Genomic DNA, 13,366 nt, shown 5'->3' on the forward strand with positions numbered 1-13,366 from the left:
TCTAAGTGTCCGTTATTTTTAATAAGATGCTACTACACACCTGCTTATGTTCTTTTGTTTTGTTTTGTTTTTGAGACGGAGTTTTGCTCTTGTTACCCAGGCTGGAGTGCAAGGGGCGATCTCGGCTCACCGCAGCCTCCACCTCCTGGGTTCAGGCAATTCTCCTGCCTCAGCCTCCTGAGTAGCTGGGATTACAGGCACGTGCCACCATGCCCAGCTAATTTTTTGTATTTTTAGTAGAGACGGGGTTTCACCATGTTGACCAGGATGGTCTTGATCTCTTGACTTCGTGATCCACCCGCCTCGGCCTCCCAAAGTGCTGGGATTACAGGCGTGAGCCACCGCGCCCGGCCCACACCTGCTTATGTTCTTTATGTATTCATTGGCCTACCCTTAATATCTGTCCCCTAGAATTAAAGAGAAAATTTTTTTTTTTTGAGACAAGTCTCACTCTGTCACCCAGGCTGGAGTGCCGTGGTGTAATCTTGGCTCACTGTAACCTCCACCTCCCAGGTTCAAGCAATTCTCCTACCTCAGCCTCCAGAGTAGCTGGGACTACAGGCATGTGCCACAACACCCAGCTAATTTTTGTATTTTTAGTAGAGACTGGGTTTCACCAGGCTGGTCTCGAACTTCTGAACTCAAGTGATCCGCCCATCTTGGCCTCTCAAAGTGCTGGGATTACAGGTGTGAGTCCCGGTTCCTGGCCAAGAGAAAAATTCTTTGGAAGATAAAAATGGATATTACTTGGTTATGATTAAAGGTTTATGAGTATATAAAAGTTACTCTATTCCAGATTTATATAACAACTAAATCTGCAGTTAAATTTAAGCTATATAGACATGTACACATAATAAATGTTACCAGATAAACTATCACGTCTGATTTCTAATGCGCACATCATATCAATGAGCAGCTTAACATTTATCAACTCAGGGAGCTCAAGTGAGATTCGCATATTTTGCATACTCTTTGGTGTGGGAATTGTTGCAGTATCAAGTAAGAAGTCTTGTGGAGTATTTAAGTAGAGGCTAATCACAAATGTGGGATACTGTCCAACTGAGCAACGTGCCTTTCTCGTCCCTACAGAAGGAGAGGACAGAGCGGCTTGTCATCTCCCCCTTAAATCAGTTACTGAGCATGTTTACAGGGCCCCATAAGCTGGTACAGAAACGCTTTGACAAACTCCTGGACTTCTATAACTGTACAGAACGGGCAGAGAAGCTAAAGGACAAGAAGACCCTGGAGGAGCTGCAGTCGGCCCGGAACAACTACGAGGCCCTGAATGCACAGCTGCTGGATGAGCTGCCCAAGTTCCACCAGTACGCCCACGGCCTCTTCACCAACTGCGTCCACGGCTATGCCGAAGCCCACCGTGACTTTGTGCACCAGGCTCTGGAGCAGTTAAAGCCACTGCTTTCAGTGAGTTTCTTACTCCTTCAGTGGGATAATCATCTATGGCCTTCACCCGGTATTTTTCTGGGAAAAATGGTAGCATGGTTTGAAACATCTGAACTGCATAAACTGAATGTGTCACTAGTTCAGTCCTTTCAGGAATTTTTTTTTTTTTTTAGGAGACAGAGTTGAGCTCTGTCGCCCAGGCTGGAGTGCAGTGGCATGATCTCGGCTCACTGCAACCTCTGCCTCCTGGGTTTAAGTGATTGTCTGCCTCAGCCTCCTGAGTAGCTGGGATTATAGGTGCCTGCCACCATGCCTGGCTAATTTTTGTATTTTTAGTAGCGATGGGGTTTCACTGTGTTGGCCAGAATGGTCTTGATCTCCTGACCTCGTAATCCATCCACCTTGGCCTCCCAAAGTGCTGGTGTTACAAGAATAAGCCACCGTGCCCAGCCAGGAATTCTTGATCCCTTGATGGTGCCATGAAGCCTGTGGCTTCTGAAACATCTCTTTCCTTCTTGAGCTGTTTCCAGAAGAGTCAGCCAACCTGGCCCGCAGGCAGTGCCCCAGAGAGCTTTGTGTCTTGCATCAGGCTACTGTGTCGGTAGCTCAGAGAGTGAGCTGCAGCTGAACTTCAGCTTCCAATGGTTCTAATGAGACTTTGTCAGTCCTGGGATCTTTCATCCGTGTTTCTTCTTTTCTCTATCTCGGCTCTTCCCACGGACTCCAGTTACTTAAAGTGGCCGGCAGGGAAGGAAACCTGATTGCCATCTTTCACGAAGAGCACAGCAGAGTTCTGCAGCAACTCCAGGTTTTCACCTTCTTCCCCGAGTCACTTCCAGCCACCAAGAAACCGTTTGACAGGAAAACCATTGACCGCCAGTCTGCTCGAAAGCCACTCCTGGGCCTGGTGAGTAGGGAACTGAGAGGAGCTGCCCAGCCTGGGGGTGAAGAGTGGGAACCCTGCAGCCAGGCCCCGGGCCCAGATCCCACTATTGGGGTTTCTGTATTTCATAATGAATGGAGAATAGTGGTTGCATTCTCACCTGTCCTGGACTCCTGCATTCGCCAAGTATAACTCATTAGTCCATTAATTCAGGGAACTGATTCAAGGGCATATTAATTCAGCCAGGCCTCCTTATTTTTGATCATGTATTCATAAAAGTAATACAGCTAAACAGTTAATGGTTGCCTGCCTTTTTTTACCTGGAGTTAGTCTTTAACTCAGTTGTTCTATAGTTTAAAAATTAGGATAACACACACCAGATTATATGGGTTCAGTCTAGAGGACTGCTGATACGTCTTTGCTTTCAGAGTTTTTGCCCCATATATGATCCCATGGACATTAATTCTTATTACTTTAAAAGGGAGAATTGAATTATAATTTATTTTTTGAGACAGAGTCTTGCTCTGTAACCCAGGCTGGAGTGCAGTGGTGACATCTTGGCTCACTGCAACCTCCACCTCCTGGGTTGGAGTGATTCTCCTGCCTCGGCCTCTGGAGTACCTGGGATTACAGGCATGCATCACCATACCTGGCTAATTTTTGTATTTTTAGTAGAGACAGGGTTTTGCTATGCTTACCAGACTAGTCTCGAACTCCTGGCCTCAAGTGTGCTGGGATTACAGGTGTGAGCCACTGCGTCCAGCCTGAATTTATCATTACGTTTATTTTTTCTTACGATTTACTTGCTTTCACAGATGGGGAACTCAAGATAGATGAACCTAACTCAGAATTTCCCTAACAAAATACAAGACCTAATGTCACTTAGATATTTTGATTTTTTTAAAGTGGCATTTTAATTACAAGTTACAAGAAAACAAATGTAAGAATAGGTGTGTGTTAAATTTTTTATCTATAGAGGCATCGAACATTGCCTAAGGGCTCATGATTTTTACCTAGCTGCATGGGCTGGCTTCATCACAGACACATCTGATGGCAGTGGTGGGTCAGTGACTGACTGTTTCTGCCTCATTTCTGAGACTGGCTGCATGTTGGGATTAAATATGGCTGCTGGGGTAATGGCCATTGAGAGATTTTTGTTGATATATCTCCTCTTGCTTTTCAGCCAAGTTACATGCTACAGTCAGAAGAACTCCGGGCCTCCCTCCTGGCCAGGTATCCCCCTGAAAAACTCTTCCAAGCAGAGCGGAACTTTAATGCTGCCCAAGACTTGGATGTCTCACTTTTGGAAGGTGACCTGGTGGGTGTGATTAAGAAAAAAGACCCTATGGGCAGTCAGAACCGCTGGCTGATTGACAATGGAGGTAAGAATCTTAAGCAGCAGGTGAATGTAACTATTTTTTAAAAAAGATTTGGCTACACCCAAATCTTGACTGGGCCAGAAAAAAAAAAAAGTGGCTTTGATTAAGGGGAAAAATAACCTTAACCTTCTCTAGAGAGTGAAGATCATTACTGAAACAAAACCTGTTTTTGTTTTGACAAATTCCAGAGGAGACGCCGTTGCTTATCTTGCAGGCTCTTTCCGTGTCTTCAGCACTTACAGGCAGGAAGTCCTGCCTCACGGAATCCTATTCCTTCTTAGCCTGTTCCCAGTATGCCACAAAATAAGCTGCCCTCTTCCAGTTTTTTTTTTTTTTGAGCCAGTCTTGCTCCGTCGCCCAGGCTGCAGTGCAGTGGCACAATCATAGCCTACTGTGACCTGAAACTCTAGGGTTCAAGGGATCCTCCTGCCTTAGCTGGGACTACAGATGTACCATCATGCCCCGCTAATTTTTTAATTATTTTGTAGATATGAGGCCTTGCCTTTTTGTTCAGGCTGGTCTCTAACTTCTAGGCTCAAGCCATCCTCCTGCCTTGACCTCCCAAATGTTGAGATTATAGGTGTGAGCCACTGCACCCATCACCTCTTCCAATTTCTGTGAATTTGTCTTGTAGAAATTAAAAACCTGTGGGATTTCATTTGCTTTTTTCTCCCTATAACAGTTTTACCTCATGACTATTTAGGGAATTACTTTAAAAACAGCTCACAGCTTTTTTGGAGAGGGAGTGATTTATAGAATTTAAATAAGTGTACAAGGGGTAATACTGACCTGTAATCTCTTTTTCCACAATTCCAAAATCCAAATAGCTCTAAAACACAAGGATTTTTTTTCAGAACACTTTTGCCAGAACCTGAATGAAGGTGATGTGTGACTATAATTGTAACTTACCCCTTTTGGTGTAAATAGTCATGTGTGTATATTTTTCATTTTTATTATTTTTTGAGACAGGGTCTAGCACTGTCACCCAGGCTAGAGGGCAGTGGCACGATCTCAGCTCACTGCAACCTCTGCCCTCCAGGCTCAAGCAATTCTCCTGCCTCAGCCTTGCAAGTAGCATACACTACCACACCAGGCTAATTATAGAGATGGGGTTTCACCATGTTGGCCAGGCTGGTCTCCAACTCTTGACTTCAGGTGATCCACCCACCTTGACCTCCCCAAGTGCCAGGATTACAGGCATGAACCATAGTGCCTGGCCTTATTTTTTAAATGCTTGATTGCAATCTGATTCAGCCAAGAGGTTGGTCACATCATGGATAAGTAAGTACAGCTCCAACATAAATAACACAACATCAGAACTTTCCCATTTGCAATGATGCGAGATACTTAAGGCTTTATTTTGTTTATAACTGACACACACTTGTTCATATCTATGGAGTATGGTGTGATAATTTTTTTTTTTTTTTTTTTGAGACAGGGTCTAGCTTTGTCATCCAGGCTGGACTGCAGTGATGCAATCTTGGCTTACTGTAGCCTCCACCTCCCAGGCTCAAGCATTTTGAGAGAGAGTTTCGCTCTTGTTACCCAGGCTGGAGTGCAATGGCACGATCTCGGCTCACTGCAACCTCTGCCTCCTGGGTTCAAGCAATTCTCCTGCCTCGGCCTCCCAAGTAGCTGGGACTACAGGCGTGCGCCACCATGCCCAGCTAATTTTTTTGTATTTTTAGTAGAGACGGGGTTTCACCATGTTGACCAGTATGGTCTCAATCTCTTGACCTGGTGATCCACCCGCCTTGGCCTCCCAAAGTGCTGGGATTATAGGCGTGAGCCACCACGCCCAGCCCATTCTGAATATTAACAGAATTAATTATGGAGTACTGACTCTGCTGGGGGGTTTTACAAAATATGTAATACAGGTACGTGACTACTTTCCCACAATTAAAATAATCTGAATTCCAAAACATGTCTGGCCCTAAGCGTTTTAGATAGGGCTTGTGGTCCCATGCAATAGACATCTATGTACTTGCCACCCAGAACTGAAAAATTGCACACTTCTTGGTTTCTTTAAAAGCATCTCGTGAATTTTTTCTCCCCAATTCTGCTTATCCAGAACAAGATATTAGAAGTGGGAAAGGAAGGACAGAGGATGGAGCCTATTAGAATGACATCAGGTGACAGCTGCTGATGGGGTCAGAGACAGATGGACCCCTGTAAAGGTCCAAGCTGTTTAAGAAAGTGCTCCATTCTTTGGTTTTTATCTACTCAAACTTGAGTAGCGGTAGCAAGAAGCCCACAGTATTCAGATCAGCTGTTCAACCCTCTCCCCTTCCGGTGTCCCCAGGGCTCTTCTCCATTCATACAGCAGATGTCTGTGGAGGGTCTGCTGTGTGTGTCTTTTCAGGTACAAGAAATGCATCAAAGATCAAGAGAGTGATGGCCCTTGTTCTCATGGAGGCTACATACTCTGGGTCTGTGCCTTGACACCGTTATGAAAACTTGTCATGTGAATCCTCACACAATCCCTAATTTATGCTTAAGTTTTAGCTGAAAGCCCCCTTGGTCATCATCTTGGGCAATTTATAAACATGAACACGTGCAGTACATGTTACATGTATATTCTAACATAAACTGCTTCCTACGTTAGAACATCCTCCCAGTATAGCCAGACTCCCAGAGCAAAGGATTCAAGTGTCCTGGAGGGAAAGAGGGCAGGGAGGCCTGTGGAGGGGTTTCTTGAGCTGAGACTTTTTTTTTTGAGATGGAGTTTCATTCTTGGTGCCCAGGTTGGAGTGTAATGGTATGGTCTCGACTCACTGCAACCTCCAGCTCCTGGGTTCAAGCAAGTCTCCTGTCACAGCCTCCCAAGTAGCTGGGATTACAGGCGCCCACCACTATGCCTGGCTAATTTTTTTTTTTTTTTTTTTTTTTTTTAAGTAGAGACGGGGTTTCACCATGTTGGCCAAGCTGGCCTTGAACTCCTGACCTTCGGTGATCCACCCACCTCAGCCTCCCAAAGTGCTGGGATTCCAGGCATCAGCCACTGCATCTGACCTTTTAATAGAGATGGGGTCTCGCTGTGTTGACCAGGGAACTGGACTCAAAAGATCCTCCCATCTCACCTTCCCAAAGAGCTGGGATTACAGCCCCTGCACCCGGCCGAGGCTGGTTCTTAACTCTTGCCCACGCTTGGTATATTTGCACATAGGCTTAGTGAAGTCTTCCTCTTAGGCATGATCTAGGTGTCCTATGACATTCTCTTCCCATGCCCATTCCCACACATATGGTTGTTTTCATTATCGTCGTCTTAGCTGGCCACGGGCCTCCTGGGCACGCATCTGCTGTGAGGTTATGACATGAATGAACCAGTAGGCAGCTACAGCTCTTCATCTCTACCTACACACATCACATCCTGGGACTGAGTATTCCAAGGTGCTTTGGCACTAGGCATCTTATTTTGTGTCTCACTATTGGCCTGGCTTTTAAGTTTTTGTTTTACTCTCTTCATTTTACAGATGAATGACCTAGCTTTTAGACCAGTTTTTTCTCTCAATTCCCTGCTCCCTCCATCTGTCCATCCTTCTGCTAAGAGTTCTTGTTTATATTTCCTGTTTCCTTTGTAGTCACCAAAGGCTTTGTGTACAGCTCCTTCCTAAAGCCCTACAATCCTCGCCGCAGCCACTCCGATGCCTCCGTGGGCAGCCACTCCTCCACAGAGTCTGAACACGGCAGCTCCTCCCCCAGGTTTCCACGCCAGAACAGTGGCAGCAGTCTGACCTTCAACCCCAGCAGCATGACTGTGTCCTTTACCTCAGGTGCTTGCCCAAAGCAGCCTCAAGATGCATCTCCACTGAAGGAATGTGACCAAGGGACTCTTAGTGCATCCCTGAATCTGGGTAATTCAGAGAGTGGTCCTTCCAGATGCCCTTCAGACCCAGACTCTACTTCCCAGCCAAGGTCAGGGGACTCTGCTGATGTAGCTAGAGATATAAACCAACCCGCTGCCACCCCGAGGAGCCACCGGAACTTCAGGCATCCAGAAACGGTTGGCTACTCCGTACCAGGACGAAATGGGCAAGGTCAAGACCTCATAAAAGGATGCGCAAGAGCAGCCCAGGCTCCTGAAGACAGAAGTCCAGAGCCAGAAAGCAGTGATGCAGAAGGCAACCAGGTGAGTGCACGCCCGGCCTGCCACCGTGGCCCACGTGGCAGCAGGTGTGTTGTGGGTACAGGCAGGGGTGAGGCAGAAGCGGCTTGCCTGAGGCCTAGGGTGACCCGAGATGAGCTCGCAGCACAAGGAATTTCAAGGAATCTTTGACGGCAGAGCCTCTGAGCACCTTCCCTGGCTAACACTTCACAGGCTATTCCTGGACCCCTCTGTGTCGCTTGGCATTTAAAAGGTGCCATAATGAAAACTATTACTCTTCCAGTTCACTAATTCTTCAATTGTACAATGTCTGTTTACTCCACCTGTTTGGTTTTTGATTCAAGTAACTGTATTTTTATTTCTGGAATTTAGAAATGAAATTCTGCCCATTTCAGTTTTTCTTTTTGAGATGGACTCTGTTACCCAGGCTGGAGTACAGTGACAAGATCTCAGCTCACTGCAACCTCAGCCTCTTGAGGAGCTGGGATTTCAGGTATGCACCAACACATCGGGCTAATTTTTGTATTTTCAGTAGAGACAGGGGCTTCACCACGTTGGCTAGGCTGGTCTTGAACTGCTGGCCTCAAAAGTGATCTGCCCACCTTGGCCTCCCAAAGTCCTGGGATTACAGATGTGAGCCACCATGCCCAGCCTGTTTTTCCTGTTCTCTTTGTAATGGCCTGGTCCTGTTTATAAATTTGTAGTCTTTGTATCTTGAACATTTGGGTTTTTTTTTGTTTTTTTTTTTTGTCGCCTAGGGACGGATTATCTTGGCTCACTGCAACCTCTGCCTCCCAGGTTCAAGAAATTCTCGAGTGGCCAGGCATGGTGGCTCACAGCTGTAATCCCAGCACTTTGGGAGGCCGAGGCGGGAGGATCACAAGGTCAGGTTATGGAGACCATCTTGGCCAATGTGGTGAAACCCTGTCTCTACTAAAATACAAAAAAAATTAGCTGGGTTTGGTGGCATGCACCTGTAGTCCCAGCTACTCGGGAGGCTGAGGCAGGACAATCACTTGAACCTGCAAGGAGGTGGTTGCAGTGAGCTGAGATTGTGCTACTGTACTTCAGCTTGGCAACAGAGTAAGACTCCGTCTGGGAAAAAAAAAATTCTCCTGCATCAACCTCCCTAGTAGCTGAGACTATTTAGTAGAGATGGGGTTTCTCCATGTTCGCCAGGATGGTCTTGATCACCTACCTGACCTCTTGATCCCCACCGTGGCCTCTCCAGTGTGCTGGGATTCCTGCTGTGAGCCACCACACCTGGCCGTATCGTGAACATTTTAAACCTGCATGCTTTAAAGCCACTTTCAGATTCGTAGCTGCAGAGTCTCCACTTCACCTTTTGTTGCCATTGCTCGCTCTTCAGCGGAGCGTCTTCCTGTGTTGACGGTCAAGTTTGTCTGTGAGCTCATCTCCAGCAGGATTTGCCCTCATGAGAAGGCCCAGTTGCGTCCTGGGTTGTAGAGGTGCTGCCTCTGCCAGTGTCTGGATTCAGAGAGGCCAGTTGTTACCCACTTTCTCAGTTCGAGCTTCCCACAGCACATTCCTCAGTGCCACGGCCGACCTTCGTGCATGCTTGTGTTTTTCTGGCGATTTCTCTTACTACCCGTGGCAGGGGTCAAATATCTCCATTCTGGGCCTACCAAGTGGACAGTTATTTTATACACATCAAGCGGGGAGAAAAGGACCTTTCTTAGATTCTGACTTTGAGCAGGGAATGTAGTTGTAGTCTCAACAGCTCCTGTCCCCGACCAGGTCCTAGAGCCCTGGCCCTGGGTTTGTGTCCCTCCTTGGGCCCCCATGGGCCTCATGGCTTTTCCTCCTAATCGCTGGGCCCCTCCCTTTGCTGGGCATTAGACCTTTATGGCACCTAGAGATCAACTTTTCTTTCTTTGAAGTTGGCTGTGGTTTCTGGGGTTTTTCAATTCAGAATTTGTGTTTGAGGTATGGAAGGGTATGCTCATCTCCTACCCTTTAAAGCAACTCTGAAAAATTGAAAAGGTGTGATTTTTTTTTTTTTAGATGGATTTTGCTCTTGTTGCCCGGGCTAGAGTGCAATGCGGTAATCTCGGCTCACTACAACCTCTGCCTTGTAGGTTCAAGTAATTCTCCTGCCTCAGCCTCCAGAGTAGCTGGGATCACAAGCATGCGCCACCACATCTGGCTAATTTTGTGTTTTTAGTAGAGATGGGGTTTCTCCATGTTGGTCAGGCTGGTCTTGAACTCCCGACCTCAGGTGATCCACCCACCTCAGCCTCCCAAAGTGCTGGGATTACAGACATGAGCCACTGCACCTGACTGAATTTTTTTTTTAAATAAGTATAGTCTTGTTCTGTTGCTCAGGCTGGAACGCAGTAGTGCAGTCTTGGCTCACTGCAACCTCTGCCTCCTGGGTTCAGGCAATTCTCCTTCCTCAGCCCCCAGAGTGGCCGAGAATCACAGGTACTTGCCACCAAGCCCAGCTGTTTTTGGTATAAATGGGGTTTTACCATGTTGGCCATCTGGTCTGCCCACCTTCGCCTCCCAAATTGATGTTTTCTTTAAATCATCCTTATTATGGTAGCTATGATCCATATGTACCTATTTAATGTTCGTTAAAATTAAGTAAGATGAAAAATTGAGTTCTTCTGTCTCATTAGCTGTATTTCAGGGGCATGTGGATGTGGGACCCTCCCCTTCACTGCATGAAGTTCTCTTGGATGGCGTTGTTCCCAGCAATTTCCCATTTTCTCTCTCTCCCTCACACAGGTCTATTTTGCTGTCTACACCTTCAAGGCACGAAACCCAAATGAGCTGAGCGTGTCAGCCAATCAGAAACTCAAGATCCTCCAGTTTAAAGATGTTACAGGAAATACAGAGTGGTGGTTAGCTGAGGTTAACGGGAAGAAGGGCTACGTTCCATCCAATTATATCCGCAAAACCGAGTACACCTGAGCCCGTGCTGCCCGCCACCCAGCCTTACTGCTTTGTCTGCCGAGGGTTCTGGCGGCCCACCAAGAGGGCGCCTGCTCCTGAGACACAGGCCCTGTCTGCGTTGCTTAACTGTGGCATGGTGGAGCACACCACAGATCTTGTTCTCCTCGATTGGGTTGTTTTAACCTTGATACTCACTAGAATCTCTAGAATTTGAAATGGACCCTGGGGCTTTGCAGATGCCTTAGTGACCATGAGAAGAGAGACAAGTCTTGGAGCTGGGCTTTGGAAAGGAGAAGCTTGCAAGCAGGAGCCCAGTGACCTGTGTATGCAGGAAGCTGTGCTCTAGCAATAGACAATGTTGGCACTGGTCATGCTGTACTGCGTTTGGGGTGGCCCCATGTTCCATGCTCAGACACCAACTCAGATGAAGAGAAAAATTAATGGCTCTGGGCACCCCACCAGGCAGTGCTTGCACGTGGCCAGGAGTTTGTTGGGATTGAACCAAACTTAGTGCTTCAAAGCTCCTGGGACACCTCCAGTGCCCAGCACACATTCTCATATACGTACTCCCCCTAATTTCAACACTACCTTCTTAATGTTTCTTTCACTCTATTCCCAGATTGGTTATGCAAAATTCAACTGCCTTCTACTTTTAGAAGTGTTTAGGGTCTTTATTTTCTGTTGACCCTTCATCTGAAAGATTCTTTTCCCTTGTTAGATACAATCACTGACAGTTTTTGAGATGGGGTCTTGCTATGTTGCCCAGGCTGGTCTTGAACTCCTGGGCTCAAGCAAGGCTTGTGCCTCCACCTCCCTGCTGGGATTACAGGCATGAGCCATGACACCCCAGCCTCAATGACACCTTTCTGATGGCCATCTTTTCTTTACATAGTCTGTGTGTAATGTCTGGTGGCCCCCTGCCCTGGGCTCAATAACCAATAGATTTTCCTGGAATAACAGTATGAGAGCTCCAGCCATTCCATTAAAAGTATTACTTCTGCCTCGAGCTGAAACCAGTTGAGCCTAGTGGAAAACTGGATGTCTTTCTCCTTCATCCAAGCACCCTACGACTGTTTAGTTACATTTGTAGATGCAGACAACGGAACACATGTGACTTACTTGAATTGGGATAAGGCGTTCCAGAAGTAGCTTATCCTAGACTTGGAAATGAGATTTTCTTTTTCACCACTAAATTCTGTGCTTCAGAGATGACATTCAAAGCCAGATTCCCAAGTGCCTGATCATACCTCCCAGTCTCAGGAAGATACTTGCTACCCCTTAGACCAAGAATCTTACGATCTTCCCCAGCTATGAAGCCTATCTTGGAATGGGAAACCATGAGTTTTGTCTTTTAAAAGAAAGGGAAGAAAGAATAGCCCTACAGCCCCTGCCCCTCCAAGTGCACATTTAGCCTTAAATCCTGGGAGTCTGGGGGACACCATGGAGTCCTTACATCCACAGCGTCTCTGCTGGTCATGGTCAGAAGGCAGTAACGCGAGTCCTTTTGTGAAGAGTGTTTCTATTTAGAGGTGTTTATATTTAAGTAGTTCTTTTATAAATAAAAGCATTTCTAATGGCCATGGATGTTTTCTTGTCTTCTCTCCACGTTTAAGCTGAAAGATTCTCCTGGGCTTCTGGGGATGCCTTCTTGACAATGAGTGATGCCCAGATTCTGGGAGAATGGGAGAGTTAACTGAAGAAATCCAGGTCCAAAGTCATTTTTTCAAATATGTCAACAGAATCTGTATATACTCAGGCTGGGTGCTGTGGCTCACACCTGTAATCCCAGCACTTTGGAAGGCCAAGGCAGATGGATCACTTGAGGCCAAGAGTTTGAGACCAGCCTGGCCAACATGGCAAAACCCTGTCTCTAAAAAAATTTTAAAAATTTTTAAAGTAAAATAAATAATAAATGAATGAATAAAAAGAAAAAAGTAAAAGATTCAGGCATTAGGGAGCCACTCTCTTCTTGCTTTACTGTCCTATCTCAACATCTCTATGCATCCAGAACACCTTCTTAAAGCAAAAACCTACTTCAAAAGCCATGAAGTATAGTACAGACCTTTACTGAAGATTTCTTGTGGATATGAAAGAAGACAACCTCACCTATGACAAGGCAAAACCTCCTGTAAATATTCCTTTCAACATCTCGATACAAGACTTCTACTTCCAGGGTCGGTCCAACTCGCTGTCAGTATTCCTCTCCCCCCACTTTCCTCCTGCCAAGCTTTCCTCTTCTTCCCTGTTCTCCTCCCCTTTTTAGGTCAAAGGACTGAGTTTCTTGCCCTGGCATCTACCCCAAGTACTAACAACATCACACCAGAACAAAGGCCTCATGGCCACACAGTGCAAAGAAATAGAAGACTCTTGGAATATGAGGGGATGGCCAGACGTTTATACTTAGTTATTTTGCATTACATATGATGCTGATATGAGTGCCTTGGTTCCAAGGAATATCCCATGGCATACAACGTCCTCAAGAGAGTCTGAAAGCTTTCTGGGAAGCTCAGGGGTCTGTCCAAAACAGCATCTTCCACTCACTGAGCCAGGCACTGTGCCAAGGCTTATGCTGCATTATCCTATGTCGCCCCCCAACCCCCCACAAAAGAACACTACAAGGTGTGTAGAAATAACTGATACTCAGAGCCCAGCAGGTCGGGGCTGCAGGAAGCCATGATC

At 46.4% G+C, this 13,366-nt stretch overlaps 1 protein-coding gene across 2 annotated transcripts in view; it reads left to right on the plus strand.

Moving 5' to 3' along the window:
• Positions 1 to 12,267, plus strand: part of DNMBP (dynamin binding protein) — a 135,824-nt gene extending 123,557 nt beyond the window's left edge. For both annotated transcript variants that reach the window (XM_021672947.2, XM_021672948.2), the window contains 5 exons: positions 1,090 to 1,422; positions 2,129 to 2,308; positions 3,468 to 3,666; positions 7,245 to 7,792; positions 10,520 to 12,267. In XM_021672947.2, the coding sequence (XP_021528622.1) occupies positions 1,090 to 1,422; positions 2,129 to 2,308; positions 3,468 to 3,666; positions 7,245 to 7,792; positions 10,520 to 10,705 (1,446 nt within the window). In that variant the 3' untranslated portion in view covers positions 10,706 to 12,267. The remainder of the gene's footprint in view (positions 1 to 1,089; positions 1,423 to 2,128; positions 2,309 to 3,467; positions 3,667 to 7,244; positions 7,793 to 10,519) is intronic.
• The last annotated feature ends 1,099 nt before the right edge of the window (positions 12,268 to 13,366 follow it).

This window comes from Aotus nancymaae, unplaced genomic scaffold, assembly GCF_030222135.1.
Source record: "Aotus nancymaae isolate 86718 unplaced genomic scaffold, 86718_ANA_hifiasm-v0.15.2.pri h1tg000010l, whole genome shotgun sequence".
Taxonomy (NCBI): Eukaryota; Metazoa; Chordata; class Mammalia; order Primates; family Aotidae; genus Aotus; species Aotus nancymaae.